The sequence below is a fragment of the Helianthus annuus genome, chromosome 1 (genome assembly GCF_002127325.2).
Source record: "Helianthus annuus cultivar XRQ/B chromosome 1, HanXRQr2.0-SUNRISE, whole genome shotgun sequence".
Lineage (NCBI taxonomy): Eukaryota > Viridiplantae > Streptophyta > Magnoliopsida > Asterales > Asteraceae > Helianthus > Helianthus annuus.
In genome coordinates, this window is record NC_035433.2 from 87,699,122 (window position 1) to 87,720,045 (window position 20,924).

General features: G+C 35.0%; 1 protein-coding gene across 1 annotated transcript; it reads right to left on the minus strand.

The window, feature by feature from the left end:
• Positions 1-430: 430 nt before the first annotated feature.
• On the minus strand, positions 431-11,357 carry LOC110871436 (ABC transporter C family member 5). The gene is made up of 11 exons (XM_022120193.2): positions 8,722-11,357; positions 8,324-8,644; positions 8,150-8,236; positions 6,124-6,801; positions 5,875-6,039; positions 4,877-5,171; positions 4,581-4,795; positions 3,600-3,905; positions 2,916-2,979; positions 1,714-1,953; positions 431-859 (listed from the first exon to the last, which is right to left on the minus strand). The coding sequence occupies exons 1-11, from the start codon at positions 10,729-10,731 to the stop codon at positions 747-749; spliced, it is 4,494 nt and encodes a 1,497-aa protein (XP_021975885.1). The 5' UTR covers positions 10,732-11,357; the 3' UTR covers positions 431-746.
• Positions 11,358-20,924: the final 9,567 nt, after the last annotated feature.

Consider the following 20,924-nt stretch of genomic DNA (forward strand, 5'->3'; position numbering starts at 1 on the left):
TCAACAAAACCATCAGAAAATGATTAGATAATCATTAGAGTAAACTTCCGTTTTGCTCCCTGTGGTTTGGTCATTTTAACGGTTTTGCCCCAAACCTTTAAAAATAGCCATTTTACTCCCTGATGTTTTGGTTTTGTTGCCAGTTTGCTCCCTGCGGGGAGCAAAATGGAAAAACAAACAATTTAGATGGAGTTAGAGGCGGGGAGCAAACTGGCAAAAAAACCGAAACATCAGGGAGTAAAATGGCTATTTTTAAAGGTTTGGAGCAAAACCGTTAAAGTGACCAAACCACAGGGAGCAAAATAGAAGTTTACTCTAATCATTAATCAATGCTACAAAAGCTACTCAATTTAGGTTTAAAATTTTTGAAATTTTTTTTGACTAAAATCATATTAAAGAACATAAATTATTGCATTTGACAACAAAAAGATGGTTCCTGATTGCTTCTTTTCACTAATAATTACCAAAAAATAAGGACTTTCTTTAGGGTTCCAGATTATTTATGTTACAAAGTATGTCAACATTCAACAACATGTGAATCACACAATTATAACAGCTTTTGCTCTCTAGCATGTACCTTTTTGGCACGTTTATCGTGTTACGAACCCCTCTTTCGCACCAGTTTTGACTTTCGGTCAACATACAGCTCGAGAAACAGAAGCAGGGTTGAGTTCGATTGATTCATGCAGTTTGATCCTACTTCTTCGGTTCTTGATTAACGTGTGTATCCGGGCACACCATTTGTATCAAAAATCTGGGATGCCACTTGATCTAGACGAGTATTCCATTACCAATTTATAAAACATCGATGACCTGTCTTCTAATAGTCGAGTGGGAGAATCAAATTCCGCAACTTGCCCTACAAAACACGTGTAAAACACTGCAATTATCGATCTGATAGAAGTTTTCTTGATCAACAAGCAACCTGAAGCAGGATGGTTTGCATGTAGGTATTGATGTAGACTCTAGTTAGGAACACTTATAAAGTTATAAGAATTTAAAGTTGACCAAGATAAAGTCAAAGTGTTCACAACCTCCTAAATTGTTCCTTAAAAAGCGTTAATCACAAGGCTTGTAATTTCTAAACGAACACAATAACATGACACGTACCTATACGAAGTGAACAGGTTTCGTGTCTATAACAGGTTAAATACTTGTTAACCTGTTAAGACCCGTAAATGACACGTTTATAATTTTAAATAAAAAAATATCTGGGGCTCCTAATTTTAAAATAAAAAATACCTAGAAGTAAAGTTTATATATTTAATAACAGGTCGTGTTTCGTGTAACCTGTTTATTATCAGGTTCGTGGTCGTGTTAGGAAAATCTAACACGATAAGATTTCGTGTCGTGTTTGTGTTTACCTGTTTTGGGTTCGTGTCTTATCGTGTTCATGTCTTAACAGGTCGGGTTGACACGATATGCCAGCCCTACTTAATCATACTTTTTATAAATAGTTTTGTAAATCATCTTTAATGTATTGATATTATAACAATAGAAAAGAAATACGAAACAGAAAATGTTGAATCGTCAATCTAGATGTAACGCTTTCGACCCAACACGGCCCATTTCAACCTGTATAAAAAATTATTTGATTTGGCCCAAACCACCTCAAGGTCAATCCGACCATTTTCACATTTATTAAAAATTACGCGTCCTAAAATGATGTGAGCATATAATTCTGGTTGACCAAATGGGAGTCAATTTACTTACCATCACTAAGAACGAGGACCAGATCACTATCGATGACAGTAGGGATACGGTGAGCAATAGTACACACAGTACAATCCTTGAATTCTTGACGAATAATCTTTTGGATTAAATTATCAGTTGCTGAATCAACCGAAGCCGTTGCTTCATCTAGAACCAGGATTCGGGCCTGTTTCAGTAAAGCCCTGCCAAGCGAAACAAGTTGTCGTTGGCCCACACTCCAATTGTCGCCGTTTTCTAAAACTGCAAGAATTTCATAACAAAAAATCCATCACTACTCAAAAATATTCTCTGTTTATCATATTTTGCTCAAAAATGGCACTAACGAGAGGTGACACTTCAAGTTGAGTTTTGTTTCTAACTGGTCAAATGGGTAAAAAAATCTTTAAAAGAATGTCACAAATGGGTTAGAAAAAGTTGAAAGTCGCATAAAGTGTACTTTTCAATGTATACATGATACAGCCACTTAAATTATTCTATAAAAGAAATGACCATTAGTCCATTATTGAAATAAGATAACTTTTGTAATCATATTTTATACACCATTAATTTATAAAAATAATATTTTAGACGATAGCTTGACCCCTCGACAAAAAAACTACCCTAAGGCCATCCGTAGTCATAAAGCCCCTTTGTGGGCGTTATGCGACACGTGTCGTGCCACGTCACACAGGGGCTTTATGTCACTTAAGGCCGTAGTTATAAAGCCCCTACCCATCATTACCTAATTATTAATTTTCAATTTTTTAATTAGTTATAAAAACCCTTAAATGTTTCTGATTGGTCAAAGTCTGAAAACCAAACACACATAGCGCCGCTATATGCATGGCGCCATCAACCAAAAAAGCCCCCATAACGCCGCCCGTCATGGTGTTCGGGACGTTATGGGAGAAAAAAAAAATCAAATATCACGCCCCACTACAGGGGGTCTAATGCATAAAACCATCTAAATTATTTTATTTAAAAAACTTAGTGCTATTGAAATAATACAACTATTGTAATAATTTACGCACTATATTTTTATAAAAATTGTAATTTTAGACAAAACATGTTTCAGCTAACAAAATTTCACCCGTTTAGCATAAAAATTACCATTTTGACCCGTTAGCAACCCACCGGGGGGGGGGGGGCGTAAAATTCTTCACATCTGAATTTAACTACATAAAGCCTTTTTATTCGAGTTCAAATTATCATGTAAAACATACCTGGTGCATCAAGCCCTTGCTCCTTCTCACGAACCGTATCTCCAAGTTGAGATTTATCAAGTGCCTAATCATTAAAAAAAAACGCCTTTATTTTCATGTAGAAATGTTTCTAACAAAAGAACAAAAAAAAGTCCGGGCACCAAAATTACATAAAATTAAATTCATGACTAATTTGAATCCAAATATCATTTTCATAGTTGGTATTGTTACGAAGAGTTGCTAGAAGTACTTTCCATTTAAAAACTCATGAAAATTACAAATTATATATTGAGTAAATTGCCAAAATCATCCCTGAGGTTTGGGTATGTTTGCCAGTTTCATCCAAAATAACTTTTTTGTACCATATTGCCCTTCACCTTTGGGTTTTTTTGCCATTTTCATCCAAACATCTAATTTGCTTTGTTTTTTCTGTGAGACATTTGGATGAAAATGGCAAAAGATCCCAAATCTTAGGGACGATTTTGGCAAAAAAAAAAGTTAGCCGTTCGGATGAAAATGGCAACAATTCCCAAAAGTGAAGGGCAATATGGTACAAAAAGTTGTTTTGGATGAAACTGACAAACATGCCCAAACCTCAGGGACGATTTTGGCAATTTACTCTTATATATTTTAAGAAGTTAAGTTGCCTATGATGTTTAACATCAACATCTTAAAAATCGAAGAATCTGAATTTAAATATCTAACCTCCCAAATTTCTTGATCTGAATGCTCATCAAGGGGATCAAGGTTGCCCCGAATGGTCCCTTCAAATAAAGTAGGATCTTGTGGTATAATACTGAGTCGAGAACGTAGATCATGTAGGCCAATTGATGAAATATCGATATTATCTATAATAATCCGGCCACTTTCAGGTTCAATGAGTCGAAATAACGCTTGAATTAGTGTCGATTTACCACTTCCGGTACGTCCAACAATTCCGATTTTCTTCCCTCCCGGGAATTCACATGTCACACCACGGAGTACCACAGGCAAATTTTCCTTATAACGAACCTATTGAATATAGAAAATCAATCTTATGAGTATATAAAATTTTTATATGACCCAAACAAAATCTTTATTAAAATAAAATTAACAAAATACAAAATCAAATCAAATCGAGAATACTATTAGGGTAAAGTTATCCTACAAAGTCTTCTAAATCTAAGAAGTGTACAAAGACAGAATGGATCGCAAAATATAACACAATGCCGAAAAATATAACACAATGTCGAGGAAAAAAGACATAATGAGTCGCAAAAAAGACACAATAACGCAAATATAGAAAAGACACAATGATATAAACAAAAAAATTTAAAATCTACAAGCTATAAATCCAAAGTGAAAACCTAAAATCTCATATCGTAGAGTTCGATGAGACGGTTCCAATGCCGCTTGAATGAGGTCAGTCGGAGTCCGTTTGATACCCTTCTTACGACTTCTTATTTTAAGGAGACTTTGTGTTTGATCCTACACCAATACTATTATACTTTTCCTAATCCCTGTTTTCATTAATTTTCTTAATTATGGAAACACTAAGAAATACCATTCTCCTCTTTTATTAATTAACGCTAAATAACACATGTTAATTCCTTAACCAACATTTAAAAGTTAGCAAGCAGCGAAATGTTACGCATGTCAAAAGGTTTATGAGTTTTCAAAATATTATATATATATATATATATATACCTTAAGATCTATAATTTCAATTTTTCCTTCCTCGGGCCATGAGGGCGGGGGACGGTTATTTTCAATGACGGGTGGAGCTTCACTCGGGATATGGCAATATTGATGAATCCTCTCTATAGAAATAATCTTGTTTTCAAGCTTGCAAAAGCTAAGTATCCATCGTGATAAACGAGCGTTTAATTGCAAACCATATGTTACAGCCAGGCCCGCCATACCTGATAAAATGTAATGTAATTTAATTCATAAGGGCACATAAATAGATATATGTGTTATGAAAAAATAGTGAAAATACTTACTAGGATCTATAGCTTTACGCGGGAAACTCACTAATAAAACCAGGCAGAAAGCAAATACAAAAGTTGATAACAACTCCATGCGTAAGCAAAGCCATTCGATAGCAGCAATGCTACAGAAAAACGGGCGGGCGAAACAATCAAGAAGATAAAGATTCCTCTTCATAAACCTTTTTTCTTGCCCGAAACCTCGAATTGTTGCTGCCCCAGCAATCGATTCCCCAAAAAGATTAATAATCGGAGATTTTTGGATGCTAACAATTCGCACCAATTCCCTTGACGATGCCATGTAGTATTTCTGCACGAAGAAAGCATACGCCAATTATTATTAGTTCATTACTTTTTTGTCAATGCAAGCTGATCCAATAACCTCCTAATAAACTTTTAAAAACCGTATTAGATGCCCTAACCTACATGTTTCCAGGTCAAACGGGTAATTTTTGGTACGGGTCCGGTCTGGTTGACCCGAACACAATTTGTCCAGATTATTAATTATCAGAAACAGGATTAGGGTCAAATACAAAGGATCCTAATTGTAAGAAGGGTACAAAGACTCCTAAAAAACCCACTACATAAAAAATAAAAAAAATAAAAAAAAATAACCCTTAAACATCCACCACCACCCAGAAACCTAAACCCCCACCCCCATCACCCACCCAAAAAAAAAATGTTTTATTTTTTATTTTTGCCAAGGGGGTGGGGGTGGGTGTTTAGGTTTTGGGTGGTGATGTAGTGGGTTTAATTTTAGGTTATTGGACACTTGTCACTCTATAAATCCTTCTTACAATTAGTGTTTTAACTATGATTAGGAAAACTATATTATTTCCGTAGTATTACCATTTTTAGTAAAACGATTTAAGAGGTTTAATGCATTAATAGTACGCATTGGGCAAATTTCAACTTGCTAAGTGATTAAACATCGCCCGAATCAACCCGTTCTCGAGCAAACGGGTCAAAATTACCACCTCTACACAAAAGTATTGTAAGATAAAAACAATCACCTGCATCCACAAGCATGTGATCGCCATCGGGACAATAAGAAGCAACACTTCCCACGTCACTTGAGTCATTACCCCAACTATACCGAGAAGCTGGATTGTCGTTGAAGCAAATCCACCGAGTCTAAAAGGAATATCGAGATCAACAACACTTTGGTCAACCGATACCTGAAATATCAAAAAAGATTAACACTAAACCGAAACAAAAAATCTAAACTATAAAGTATTAAAAAATTTATATATGAAACATACCCGATTCAGTATTCGTCCTGCTGGAGTAGAGTCAAAGAACGACATCGGTGCCCGAAAAACATTATAAAGCATTTTCACAAACAGTTTCTGCGCAGCAGCTAAACCAAACGTAGCCACTAAAACCGCCCGAACGAATATAAACCACGAGCTCCCAAACGCAAGTGCCATATAAACCGCAATCAGCACAAAATTACTAACCCGAGCCGTATCCCCTTCGGTTTGCGGGTTAGCCCAGGCCATCCACCAATTACTAGCAATCTGAAGACCTTGAAATAACGTTTGTGCGATAATAATAAGCGGTACTAATAAACCCTTATACGCCGCACCCATATACGATAGGTAAATTTTCATGCTAATTTTACCACGTTCTCTTTCTTCTTCTTGGACCAGTTGTTTTTTTCGTGAACGTTTTGCTTTCTTTTTTTCTTTTATGACTTTTTGACCTGAAACCGATTCTTTTTCGATCGGGACGTTTGTGGTCGTGTTCATACTGCTTCCGACTGAGTCGCAGTTTTTAATCAAATCGTTGTTATCATCTGACTCGTCGTCTGAGTGGTTATAAATATCCATTGCTTCGATTGCTTCATGGTGAGCGGAAACTAACGTGTTGAAATCGGTTCCTGCTTGCAGAAGTTCGTCGTATTTACCGGCTTGAATGATTTGACCTTCTTTAAGAACCTACAATATGGAAATAACAATAATAATAACACAGAACCTGAAATTTTTTTTTTTTTTGGATATAAAAATATATATATATACTAACAAACTTGGTTTAAAAAAGCGTGAGCCGCTCCGAGGCGTTACGGACCCAAAAGCCGAGGCACACGTCTCTGTACAACCAAATAAGCTTTATTTACAACCAGATGTTGCACCTCTTATCATCTGTTTCACATATCAACCTATTTAACACGTAAACCTTTCATAATTCTTTATCCCTTTGGTTGTTTTTACGTATGAACCTCCTACACGCCCCAATTTTGACCCAGAACGATACATTAGGGCGCGGCGCGCCTTTTTGCCCTTTATGTGGTTTCGCCATTTTTAAACCAAGCTAAATAAATACAAGAGTAAATTGTCACTTTCGTCCCTGGGGTTTGACCATTTTAGCGACTTTCATCCAAAGGTTTGTTTTTCCGCGTCTGGGTCCTCGTGGTTTCAAAATCTTGTCATTTTCGTCCCTGAGGGCCAAACCTCGAGGGACGAAAGTCGCAATAAATTGCCAAACCTCAGGGACGAAAATGGCAAGATTTTGAAACCACGAGGACCCAGATATGGAATATCAAACCTTTGGTTAATTCTAAAAGAATTTGTCATTGCTAGAATAAGAAAATTAGATAAATAATATTAACTGGATATTGTTGATGGAAATTTATGTGCAATAAATGCCCCTTAGCATAGGGCACAAGCTAGAAAAACCCTATTTATTCGTTGTAATGCTGTTTCCATGTATGGGCCTAACATAACTGTTACCAACTCTATTTAAGAAATACTCTTTGTTACGGTTGGAACACGTCAGGTTGAGGTTGGGTTAACACGAAACACCTTTCTCCAAAAACAAGCAATTTTTGTTATAAATAATTAATGTCAAATATGATTGCAAATATCATATTATCTCAATAATAATCACATTTATTCTAAGTAAGATTATTTAGCAGGTTTTGTAAATTAAAAAAAAAAAAAAAAAAAAAACACATCGGGTAACTAACTTTCAACCCATTTCCTTTTCCCTACTTTTTTAATGCACGTATTTGACCCGTTAGATGTAAAACTAAATTCAAATCGGCCCGGTTACAAGTAAATGGCTCAAAATTGCCATTTCTATTCAAAAAAAAAAAAAAAAAAAAAAAAAAAAAAAAAAAAAAAAACCTCATTTATTTTAGCATTACTAGTTCTATATACCAAACTAATTTAAAAAAAAAACTCAAAATTGCTTTCCTTATTTTCTACATTTCTTAACTTGCAAGATCCACATCTCGTCTATACCAAACGAATTAAAAAAATATATAAAAAGAATTTTTTTTATTACCAGAATCAAGTCAGCAGCAGGCAAAAACTCGATTTGGTGAGTCACAAAAACGACCGTTTTAGTTGCTAGTGCCGTCATGATGTATTCCTGCAAAATATTACCGTCACGTATTATGTTATAATCGATCTTTAAAAAACTAAAATTTCAGTAAACGATAAATAACTACATCTGCACCTTAAAGAGTTCTGATCCAGTGTGTGCATCCACAGCACTAAACGGATCATCAAGTAGATAGATGTCAGCATCTTGATAAAGAGCCCTTGCTAACTGCACCCGTTGTTTTTGGCCCCCGCTCAAGTTTATACCGCGATCACCGATAATCGTTTGATCTCCATGTGAAAAAAGCTCCAAATCTTTTTTCAACGAACATGCTTGAAGCGTTCTTTTGTATTTAGCCTTATCCATTGGATTACCGAATAAAATATTTTCTTCAATGTTTCCGGACTGTATCCATGCGGACTGCGATACGTAAGCTGCCGACCCACAAATTCGAACCTGAACCGTAATTAAAACCAAAAGAAATGACGTTAACAATAAATAAATTAAAGACTTAAAATGAAGTTACGACTTACTTCACCGGATATTTTCGGGATTTCACCAAGAATACAAGAAAGAAAGCTCGATTTCCCGGACCCCACGCTGCCACAAACCGCTACACGCATCCCTCTTTCAACTTTCATTTGAATATTAGACAATGTCGGCCTTGGAGAACACGGGTCCCACTGAAACTCACCGTCTTTAAGTTCAATCGCCACGTCAGACATCCCGCGTGGCAACACGATCGTCGCATCTTCTTGCAACTCTTCCTCTTGTAGGAAACCCGTGATTCTATCAAGAGAAACTTTCGTTTGAGCCATCATCGAAACCAAATCGGGAAAATTCCTTAACGGTTCTTGAAGGATTCTAAAAGTGGCTAATGCCGAAAGCACCCCTCCCGCTGTAAGTTGACCGCCAATCAAGATTGAAGTCCCGAAAGTAACCGCCGCCACGAAGATAGGTGAGCTCCAAAAAAAGAAAGTGATAAATGCTTGTGAATATAACGCCTTTTTGAGCCATTTAAACTCGACACTTCTCATTTCTTCTAATCGTACTTTATACCTATCTTCCCATGCTTGTGATTTCAAAATCCTCATATTTCTAAGACACTCGGAAGTTTTCCGCATTCGATCATCTTTGGCAGCCATTAACTTATCTTGATATAGTTCTTGAACTCTTGCTAACGGTATTGTTATAACTATAGATAAAATAGTGGCGACTAACGTTGCAATACACGCGAGCCCGACACTCTTGTAAAGAATCGCTAAAGCGAGAATGATTTGCATCGGTAACATCCATATGTCATGGAGATACCATGCGTAATCACCTACCCTTTGTACGTCAACCGCCATGTAATTTACGATTTCGCCACTTGTGTGACTTTGCCTAGCGGAACTCGAGAGTCTTAAACCTTTTCGATAAACCATGGCGGTAAGAGCCGATCTTACATGCATTCCCAAAATATCAACCCCTAGATACCATTGTCGGGTGGTTAACGTTTCTATCAACTTCGCTACGAAAAACACGCCTGCAAGAATGTACCCTTCATGAGGGTAACGCTCGATCCCGCCCAAATAATCGACAAAATCCGTAATCATATACGGGCCCACATACGACACGAGCGTGTACGATCCTGCGAAGACCGCGTTTTTCGCAGCTTCTTTCCAAAACGACCTTGCGAGAGCCCAACCTAACGAAGGCTGATTTTCGGACTTCAATCGTTCCCAATTCGAATTCAAAATCTTGTAATTAAACTTGGAACGATCTTCGGGTGCAAGAAGCGGAATGTCTCGAAGCTCAAGAGGTCGTTTCGCGCCAGTCGAAAGAATAGAGTTTAGCCACGATAGTGTTGCCAAACTAAACAGACCGGCATCACTATACGGCGTTACTTTAAGACACCCTGCATCTTCTTCCTCGATCAACAACGGTTCTTGAAGACCCGACCCCCTAATTATACAAATCCCACTATCACCCCTAAACCCAAGAAAACACAGAAACCCTAAAGCCGGTGTGGCCGCAAGATTACCTAAAACACTATCAACTTTCAACAACTTCAACCCTTCAACAGCAAACACTTTCCCAATGAGATAAAGGGTACACAAATTAATCAAAAAAGATCCAACCCACCATACCCTTATCAACAATGGGAACTTTTCTAGGGTTTTAGCCTTACAATCAAGAACAGAAAAACTCAACACAAACCATGCTAAAACCTGTGAAGCAGGCAACAACAGAGGCTCAAAACTCACACCCTTTTCCCATTTAGTAATCAAACAAACGACGTCGTAACACAAGACAACAGTTTGTATCAAAAGCACATAAAAAGAAGAATAAACTGATGCTTTATAAAGTTTACCAATTTCAACATTCAGAAACTCAGATCCTACAGGAACCCTAGTTGTTCTGTTGTCATCGGTATCTTCTTTTCTAACAGTGTTTTGATTGACGTAAAGAGTGATCTTTTTGGCGAACAGGATCAAGAAGGAGAGTAAGAGGAAAGTGAGATTGAACCCAGTTGCAGTAAGCTCCAAAACCCTAATATCCATGATTGAAAATTGAAGAAATTGAGATGGGAATTGTGAAATTGAAGCAGATGGGTGTTGTTTAATAGTGAAAAAGATTCAAATTGTGGCAAGAGCATTTCACCATGTGGCAATGAATCTTACAGATGTGGGATTTCTAACGGAAAAAGATGAAAAAAGAACAGAGCAAATGAAGACAAACAACACCTTCAATCTTTCCAAACCCTCTCTCTCTCTCTCTTCTTTCTCGCTCTGTTTTGTGATTATCCTACACGAGAGGAGAGAGAAGAACAAAGGGTTTATAAAAAAATATTGAAATCTGACCAGAAACCCATTAAACAAACAAGAATCCAAAAAACCCACTTTCTGTGTGTCTTCCTAATGTTTATTTGTAGTGGAAAGCAGCTTACTTTACAAAGGGTTTGTGATTTCAGTGAAGAATTATATGAAGGATTGGTGTTTTAGTGAAGGAAGGGATATATATGGAAATGGGTGAGATATGATATGTTAGCAGCCAATTTTTTTCAGGGTATATGAATGTGAATGTGAATGTGAATGTGAGTGTCGTTTTCGATTGGACGGTGTTGATGATAGATAGATGATGGATCCTAGCTGTATCTCCACCAACCGAACTATGTACGTGTTGCCTTTGTATAAAGTTGTAATAAAAATGGGATCTTTATTGAAAAAAAAAACTATGGTTTTATTGGTTTACTGGTCGGATTGATTTTTAAAAGTCGAGAGTGGTGAGTAAAATATGAAACGCGTTCTCTTTTTGAAACTATGTAAAGATCCGCCCCTCGGGGTAAAAGGAAGGGGGCGGTTGTCCCTCTAAAAATCTTGATAGTTGTTAAAAGTTTGGTTGAGCTTTCTGATTGTCCCTGTGAAAAAAAAAAAAAAAACTTGGGTTTTCCACTGACTGACTGTGTCTTGTGAAGGGATAGAAAAAAAGTGTTTTCAAATAGGCATGAGTGACTTTTACCTTTTACACCTAGTATCATGTGGTACGAAGGTATAAAATATGAACTGGTATGATTGATTAATTGACGAAGTGATATGGTGGATTAAGCCTTCATGTCTTTGAAGAAAGCCACGAAAATAGGGGTGCCCCTTTCACCGAGTGGCGGTGTTTCGTGCTTGTGGTCAATTGTAGGACTTTTATGCAATGTTTTAAAAACCAGTTCAAATCGGTTGTTAGTACCGGTTGAACTGTCTGACTAAACTAGTTAAACTGCCCAATACATCTGATTGAATCGTACGCCACACCCGATTAAACTGATTCTAAACCTAATCTGACACGGTATAAAAGTCAGATTTTAAAACATTGCTTTTATGCGCTTTATCTTTAACGCCCACAATACATAGCACAAGAATGGTGTGAATTTGTGGTATTAATTAAACGAGAAAGAAATAAAGTGAGAATCTTTAGTAAAGGTAACTAAAAGATTGTTAATATATTTTAGGCTTTTTTTAATCATTTTTGTGATAAAGTTAGACATCTTAGCTTTAAGGCTTTTTTTTAATATTTTTGTGATAAAGTTAGACATCTTAGCTTTAACCTACTTATATTAATTTTACCTCAGTGTTATCTTTAGTGGGTTAAATATATAAAATAACAATATATTGAGGAAAACAAAAACCAGTTAGTCAATTTTTTTCAACCAATTTATCGCTTTTTTTTAAATGTGTGACTTGGATGTTATGAAGGGTAAAATTGTCACATTGAAAAAAGCAGAAAAAAGAAACATATTTAGGACTTACAATGTTAGAATATTATTAGCTAAACAAGACGGTCATATTATTTTCAACTTATAGTTAACGTGTTATCACCTGATTGGTTACCCGACCACACAACTTATATTTTTAAAGACCAAATCTACGTGATTTCCAATTTCCAATATATAAGGCTACTTGATGTTTTTTAATTAAATAAACAATATATTTTATGTAACTAATTGCAAAGGTTATGTTTTCTATAAGTTAATTAACTGACTACTTAAATATAAAAAAAAATACTGATTACTATACCTATTTTCAAGATTTTCTGTCACGCCATACGTGTACAACACTCAGCAGCAACTTCTAGTGGGTCAACATCAAGTTGAGGTATTGTTAATCAGGTCGTGTTCGTAGGTTGACGGGTTTAACCCGATCTAAATTCGAAAATTTTAGATGAACCCGAATATGACTAGAATCCGAAAATCGTGTCATACAAATAAACCCGAATATTTACGGGTTGACCCGAACATGACCCGTTCAGCCCGATTTTTTTATTTTTTCCACAAATTTATATATTAAAATTAAAAATCATTAAAAAAACACAAATATATATAATAGAACAACATTAAATTATAAAATTTTTGTCAATTTCTATTTTTAAGATATAATTATGACATAAAATACACACGCGATTAAATTTATGACGTAAGTCATGCCCTAAAAAAAATATAATATAATATAATATAAATAGGTTAAATGAGTCAACCCGACCGGGTTGACCCGAACCTGACCCATTTAGTTAAACGGGTTCGTAGGTAAATTTGAAACTAGCCTGAACCTGTTTAGCCTAAACCCAAACCCGCGAATTTCGTGTTAGGTTTGTGTCGTGTTTTCGGGACGTGTCGGAAATTCACACCCCTACATTTGAGGTCAGGTGAACACACACACACTTATGTATGAGAATCACATTCAGATTTGACCCACCAGAATATGATCAGAACGAGGAATTGCGACGGTTTTCAATTGAAAATGTCTTTCAGACAACAGGTTTAAGGTAAAAAAGATAGTATCAATTTTTGGTTGTTGAAGATTCCGGCAACCAGCTGCCAGAAGTAAGGTGCTAAGGGGCTGTTTGTTTATCTCTTAATGAGACTCTTAATGGTTCAGACATCTTACTGGTTCGGCACTTAATGGTTCAGACTGTTTGTTTCACGAGCAGATGTCTGAATGGTTCAGACATTTGCCTCTGAATGGTTAAAATTTATACAGAGTGTGAATGACTAAGACCTCTAATCTGAATTGGTCAGACATTTGCCTTGGACGGTTAAGCATTATACAGACTCTTAATGGTTCAGACATCTTACTGATTCAGCACTTAATGGTTCAGACCTCTTACTGGTTCAGCACTTAACCATTCAGATGTTCCCAAACAGCCCCTAAGTCTACAAAAAACCTTAATATTGTTTTTGAAGTTTAAATTAATAAATTTAGTGCATGGAGTCCCTGAAATTTAGCATAAATTGTAAAAAGCACTAGCTAGGTGCTAGTTGGTCAGTGAAATACCGACTAGCAATTAATCAGGATTAATCGGATTGTGATTTTTATATGAAATTTTCAGTTTATATATATATATATATATATATATATATATATATACACACACACACATTTTTATAGGTAAATATTTTAGGTAGTGAGGTTTCAACCCCTCCTCAACTCGTTTATTTAAGTATACAAGGTAAATTGCTTGAATTCACATGGTTTGGTTGGAAACTGGCCGAAAATTACAGGTTTTGGCTGAAATCGCCGATTTTTGGCCGGCCAACTAGGCCCGGCTACCATTAACGAAAAATTACTCGGTTACTAGCTAACGTGAGTCGAGGGTGTATGATTTTTAATATATTTTTAAGCACTTTACACTCGTTTATCAAACTTTAAATTTATAAAACACGATATTACACTATCACTCTCTACAACACGCTAGGACAAGTGCACCAATCGTTGTAGTATAATGACGGTAAGATACCGAGGTCGTCTAATAACACTTTAGCTTTTAATACCGGAATATCGTCAACGTCTAATCTAACCAAATGTTGAGAAAAAAACAATTAACAGTAAAATAAAGAAACAAAACTAAAGTAATAAAAGAACTAAATAGACAAGATAGAATCAATTGGTTCCAACTCATCTTTTACGTATTCTTTGATGATTTCCGCACTTTGGGTTTTTAAGAAATTATCTTAGCTATAGTGGCATGTCCCTCTTTTAGAGACAACGCTACCCTCAACCATATTGGTCTGAGTCAATTGAGATACAGTCCCGCAAGACCAGAACATTGAAAGATAATTAAATAAGTAATTAATGCAAAATGTGGTATGTCCCTCTTTTGGAGGCAACGCTACCGTCGGTGATATTGGTCTGAGTTAGCAGGGATACAGTCTCGCAAGACCGAGTTAAAGTTTTAATAGTAGTTTATTTATTAGGGATTCAAGTCTTTCTTACTTCCCCCGATTTGATGCTATCTGCCTCAAAGGAAGTCCTCATAAACTTGAATCAAGTCCTTGTAGGATCTATACACTCAACAAGACAAAAAAACTTTACCCAACCACCCTTCTAACCCCCTTCTAGTCAGTTAACGTGCTTTATATAGACCGTAATGACACGAATGAGTGAATCAACAAAACATGAAGAGATGATAGAATAAAGTTCACTTTCAATATAAAAAGCTAGATATTAAAGTCATTAATACAAATTCAATTAAAAAGTTAACCAAAGCTTGGAAATCAAAAGTAATACATAATTGACTTGTCTTCACCAAGCGATGTAAAAGATTAGCCAATCATGGCCTTTGTTTGACAAAACTCTTACGATCAATCTTGGATCCCGAGACTACTACACACTCTAATGATGGATGAATGTGGTGGATGATGGTGGTCTAGTGGTGGCAGGTGTGAGAGAAGTGGTTTGCCAAGGGATGGATTGCAATTGAACCAAGCACCCTAGTTATAGTTGAAAACAGAAAGTTTACACTGTCCCGTGCCCCCTTCTTCTCTGTCTTCATTTAATGAGTTGTGTCAATCCGTATGCTTGCACAGCCTCGTGTGTCAACGGCACGGCCCTGTGACCATTGTACTTGTTGTATTATCCAAGATTTGCATATTTGGGATTTGACCACGGCCCGTGTCCATGGGACATGGCCCCGTGTCACTTGTCTACTTCTGTTTGTCTTTTTTTCTTTTTGGAATCTTGAGTGGGACACGACCCCATGCCTTGGTGACACGACACTGTGCTTGTCTTCTGAGTTGTTGTTTTTGCTCTTAGGGTGAAGCTCGGAGAGTCGGTATGATGCATCAACTTCCCTTCTTTTTTTTATTTATGCTGCTTTTTGCCGTTAATTTGTTTCTTTTATACATTTAAGCTCTTTTAATCCTGAAAATTAAAGTATACAAAGAAACACATTTTTTCTAACATTAGTACTAAAAAGGTTGATTTTATACCTTATTTGATACAATTTATATGTTGTATTTGATGCATATCACTAGCTGACTGACGATTAATCACTGACTAGTCGCCGACTAATCTCGATTTTTATAACACTTGATAATTCTAAATAAACCCATTATTTAACTATAAATGTTTTAAAGCAATCAAATCATGTTTAGTAGAGGTGCACTTGTCACTCCATTCCAAACTCATTAAATGAAACAATGACTTAAAAGAAGTCCTCAAGTTTGATATTTTTACAACAGCAACTCTTATACCATATTAAATGAATTATATGTGGTAACATTTCTGATTGCACCATTTGTTTGACTTTTTGATAATAATTTGTCTATAGTTGATGTTTAATCTATGGTTAGACCGGGCTATCGACCGTGATCGATGTGTGGTATGATTGTAACATCCCCGTACTACTCCTTCATATATAGTCTTATGTTGATTATATATGCGTTTAACCATTGGCGGCCGATGCATGATTGATGATTCGAACGTAGTATTAACCAAGAACTTTCTTTTTTCTTTTTTCCTTTTGCAACTTTTGACTAATGCATAGTTTGGTAGTTGTATTTCAATTTTTGATTTTGGTATTTTAAATACAATAATATAATAATAGTTATATAAAAAAAAGTTTAACAAACTTTTCAATTGACAGTTAAACATCAAATGTAAAGACCATATAGGATTTCTGAAATAACCTGTCTTACACAAATATTATCACAGTTATGTCCCTTCAAAAGTTTACATATTTAAAGAAATCTTGATTTTTTCAATATTGTTTATTTAATCTAATGTGTTGATAACATTTATAGTATAGTTACACACACACACATATATATATATATATATATATATGAAGAGAAAACCTTACGAGTTGTGAGAAGTTAGAGAACTCGGCCTTCTCGTGTGAGTTTCGACCCTATTTTTTTTACACCCTAGTTTAAGATGTTCCAAAGCCGGCTATAAAAAAAAATCGAAGTGGTGTTTTCGCCCCTTATAGCAGCTGTAAAAAAACTGATGACATAAGCATGACATTTTTTTACAGCATTTATAGCTGCTGTAAATTAAAAAAAAAACTTTTTTTTTTTAGAAAAAGTTGATTTTTTAGGATTTTTGGTAAAAAATTCAAAAAAATCTTTCATAAGAGTGAGTGCTCTAAGTTCTCACAACTTTATTGAGTTTTTATTTTACTCTAGCATGTATATATATAAAAAATAAAGTCGATCATTTTCATAGAAACAATGACTCATAAAGTGATTAGGAAATATTTGTTTTTTCATATTCATATTTTATTTCACCCTCCAAAAAGGATTTTTTTAGGAGGGTCATTCTTTTCTCCATTACTCTTTTCCTGATATAAAAACTCCATTACCCTTTTCCTGATATATTTTTATGTTTTCCCTTTTAACTTTATTAGCTTTATTTTAGCAAACAATACATGAGAAATCCTACACGACAATTATGCATCACTCGGTTTTTGTATTAATATAAAAACAGAAATTTATATACACATATGACTAATGAAAGTTACTTTATAAAGTAATTGTATACAGTGTTTAAAAAACCGGTAAATAGCGGCCGGTTATACCGGTATTACCAGTTCTGGATGCAAATCTGGTACGAAACACCCCGGTAAATAAGTGAAACGGCATAGGATTCGTACCGGCGGTAAAATCCGGTATACCGGTTTGAACCGTAATACCGGTACCGACTCATGGTTATTTTGGTTTGGGTTTTTAGTATTCTAGAGTTTCATAAGATACATATACTACCGATCGGCATTCAAAACCATTATCACTTACGGTTCATCACTTTATCAACAAGATTCAGCTCCATCTTCATCGGTTCATCACTCCATCTTCAACATGCTTCCAGTTCCATCTTCATCAGTAGTTTTACTTATTTCAGTAAAATAATCTAAGAGTAAATAGATCTACAAGTGGGTCAAAAAGTGAAAGATTTGAAGTAATTCGATGTATCTCTCTCTCCATATATATGTATGTATGTATGTCTATTCGGGTAAAGCAATGTTATGTGAAAGACTGTATTTTGAAACTTGAAAAAGAAAGAGGACATGATAATATTTATATTATAATTTATTATGTTAGTGAGAAAAATTAAAACTGATAAGTTATGTCAAATATAATTCATGTACGTATGTATCTCTTTGAAATTATATAGTTAACTAGTTCATCCGGTTGACCACTCGGTACAACCCGGTTCTACCGGTTAAACCATTTTTAAGGCCATCCCGGTATGACTTAAAAACCGGTTTTTAAAACATTGATTGTATATATTCTCATTTACACGTTTAAATTTTAGTACCGAATAAGGAACATTTTCTTTGACTACTACGTTTTCTCTTTTAACATCGTAATCACCAACGTGGACCATTAATTCGTTATATTATATAAAAAGCATTTTATTGTATGAATTTTGGTTCATTCATATTCTTTAGACATTCAAGTGGATGATTTTTTTTTCTTCATTTGGTCTATTCAGAATCATCTTTTTGTGTTCTTTTATTGACGTTTATAACAACGTAATATTTATTTATTTTTGTAGATATCATATTATTGACATTTTTGGTGTAGACCACCATGTTAAGTCATGTTCTATTGCTTTTAGCGCTTAATTTTATTTCCTCATTAGCGTATATTGTGTTATACAATATGCTATTGCACCTTATGTTAGATATTATAAATTTATAATAACTCTTATTTGAAGGATTACCTTTGCTATGTAACTTTTGATGAATAAGCATTTTTACGTTTCATTCTTTATCTTTATCCTCTAACAATAAATCATTATTTTATAAATTTATTTCTTACTTTTAAAGAGTAAAAAATATATAAATGGTCCATGTGGTTTGTTCAAAATCTTGGCATTGGTTCTTAACTTTTTTTTTTCATTGGATTAAGTCACGTGGTTGATGTTTTCTCTCACTTTTAGTCCAAATAGCTAAGAGAGTTGGTGTTAGATTTGAGTTTACAAGGCTTGTGATTAAACAAATAAAAACAAACAATTATGTATTGTAGAAAAAATAAACTAATCACAAGCAATGAATTATCATCAACATCTGTTTATTATTGAATAAAAAAGATTACAAGTTTTACAGAATGATTAACTCTACAAACTCCCCCAGCCTGATCACATGCAAAACTGTTCGTACAAAAGAAAATGTGATGTGTATGATAAATAGATCTCTAACAGGTGAGATCTATTTATACTAAATACAAAAGGTATGTTTGTGATTGGCTGATATCACCCTGATAGTGACATCTAACATTTTATAACAGAAAAGATTCGACAAATATTACAAACATATGTGGGAATCAAACATCCGATACCTTTCCGATAAAAAACAAACCACGGGGACTATCCGTTTTCATTAAAAAGAAATTATATCGGAATATTGAGAAAAGAAAAATTAAACACAAATTAAGGTTTGAGTTTGTTTTCACGTTTCTAGCTAGCATTTGCATTATGTTCAAGCCCGACTCTAGCATAAGTCAAATGAAGCTTTTGCTTTATGCCTCACATTTTGAAAGGCCCCCAATTTTAGAGAGCTAATATTATCCATTTTCATAGGTAAATGTATATATATGATGATATAATATATATTTATAGAGACGAGAAGAAAATTCTAAAATAGAAGGAATAAGATAAGTTTACAGTTCTAGTCCTTTTTTTTTATAAGAAAGGTTAGAGAAGATAGGGAAGATGAACATTGAGAAACTCAACATATGTAAATATTAAAAAATTAGTTTTAACCGTAAAAAAGAACCATGCTTATGTGATGTCTAATGTAGTATGAAACGGATCAAATAATATATTAAACTATATATGTGTATGTGTATGTATATATGATATAAACCATTGGGTGTCAGCCCAATGGCCACCAGCCCGCATTCTAACCCGGAGGTGGCGGGTTCGAGTCTTGCTCGTTCCCAATGCCCCTACGGTAGCGGATTTACCCCCAGACTCAGGCTTGCTGGGTGACGGTCTGCGAGGTGGGATCACCTCGGCGGTTGGGAGGACCGTGGAATATCCCCCCCTATGTATATATGATATAAAATACCATATCATTTTTATATGTTATTCTAATAGAAAGGTGTTATCGGGTATGCTTTATATTTTGCTCAACTTCGAAGATAACCAATAAAAAGGCCTCAATTTTATCATTTGTTTTAGGCCTATAAAAACATTGAGCCGCCTGATTATGTTTAAGCGCTCCATGTGTTCGCTATAGGGACAAGACCAATGGGATCATGAAGGGCACTTCCTCGGTCATCAAAATTCATAGTGTTTTCTTTTTATGATTTGATTTTAAAATAAAAAAAAATCACACACACATCGAGCCATTTAGTTGTAGGCGACATAGGAGATTATTATACACTGCTAGAAAGTATGTGGTTTCAAATACATATTTTCATTGAAAATGTGTAGGAAATCGCATTTTCTAAAACGTTTGCGACAAAAAAATATATGGCAGAAAAACCCTTGTAGGATTATTGTTTCCTGCACAGTCTCCTACACATTTCCAACCAAACTATCGCGTCGAAAATTCCTACTCATTTTCTACATCTGCCAAATAATTACCATTGAAGTTAACTTTATTAACCATATTATTATTATTGTTAATATAACTATTAACTTTAAAAATATTTATTTGTTTATTTCTTTACTTATTTATTGTATCTTAACAAAATGTTGCCATAGGTTGGGCGTTGCGGTGGTAACGCATTAGTTGTTTATAGCTGGCGACACGTCATTGCAATTACAAAAGAAACAGTATTGAACACGGGTTGGTTCGTTTAGTAAGGGTTCCACCTAATCACCACACCGCCCTTACCTTTGTATCAAGACTTAGCAGCGACCAAACGCATAGTAACTCAAATTTACAAAGTCGAATAAAAACGTATTATATTTGACTCGACTCGTTTCCAAACACCGTTTACGTCAAAATGTAGACCAACAAAAATGTGCAAAAATAAGCA

What these genes read in the sequence shown, in the direction of transcription:
- LOC110871436 (XM_022120193.2), bottom strand. Translation starts at nt 10,731, where the DNA reads ATGGATATTAGGGTTTTGGAGCTTACTGCAACTGGGTTCAATCTCACT. An exon ending in TCCCGAAAATATCCGGTGAA is followed by an intron (nt 8,645 to 8,721) that starts GTAAGTCGTAAC and finishes ATTACGGTTCAG; the next exon opens with GTTCGAATTTGTGGGTCGGC. An exon ending in TCACATGCTTGTGGATGCAG is followed by an intron (nt 5,172 to 5,874) that starts GTGATTGTTTTT and finishes TTCTTCGTGCAG; the next exon opens with AAATACTACATGGCATCGTC.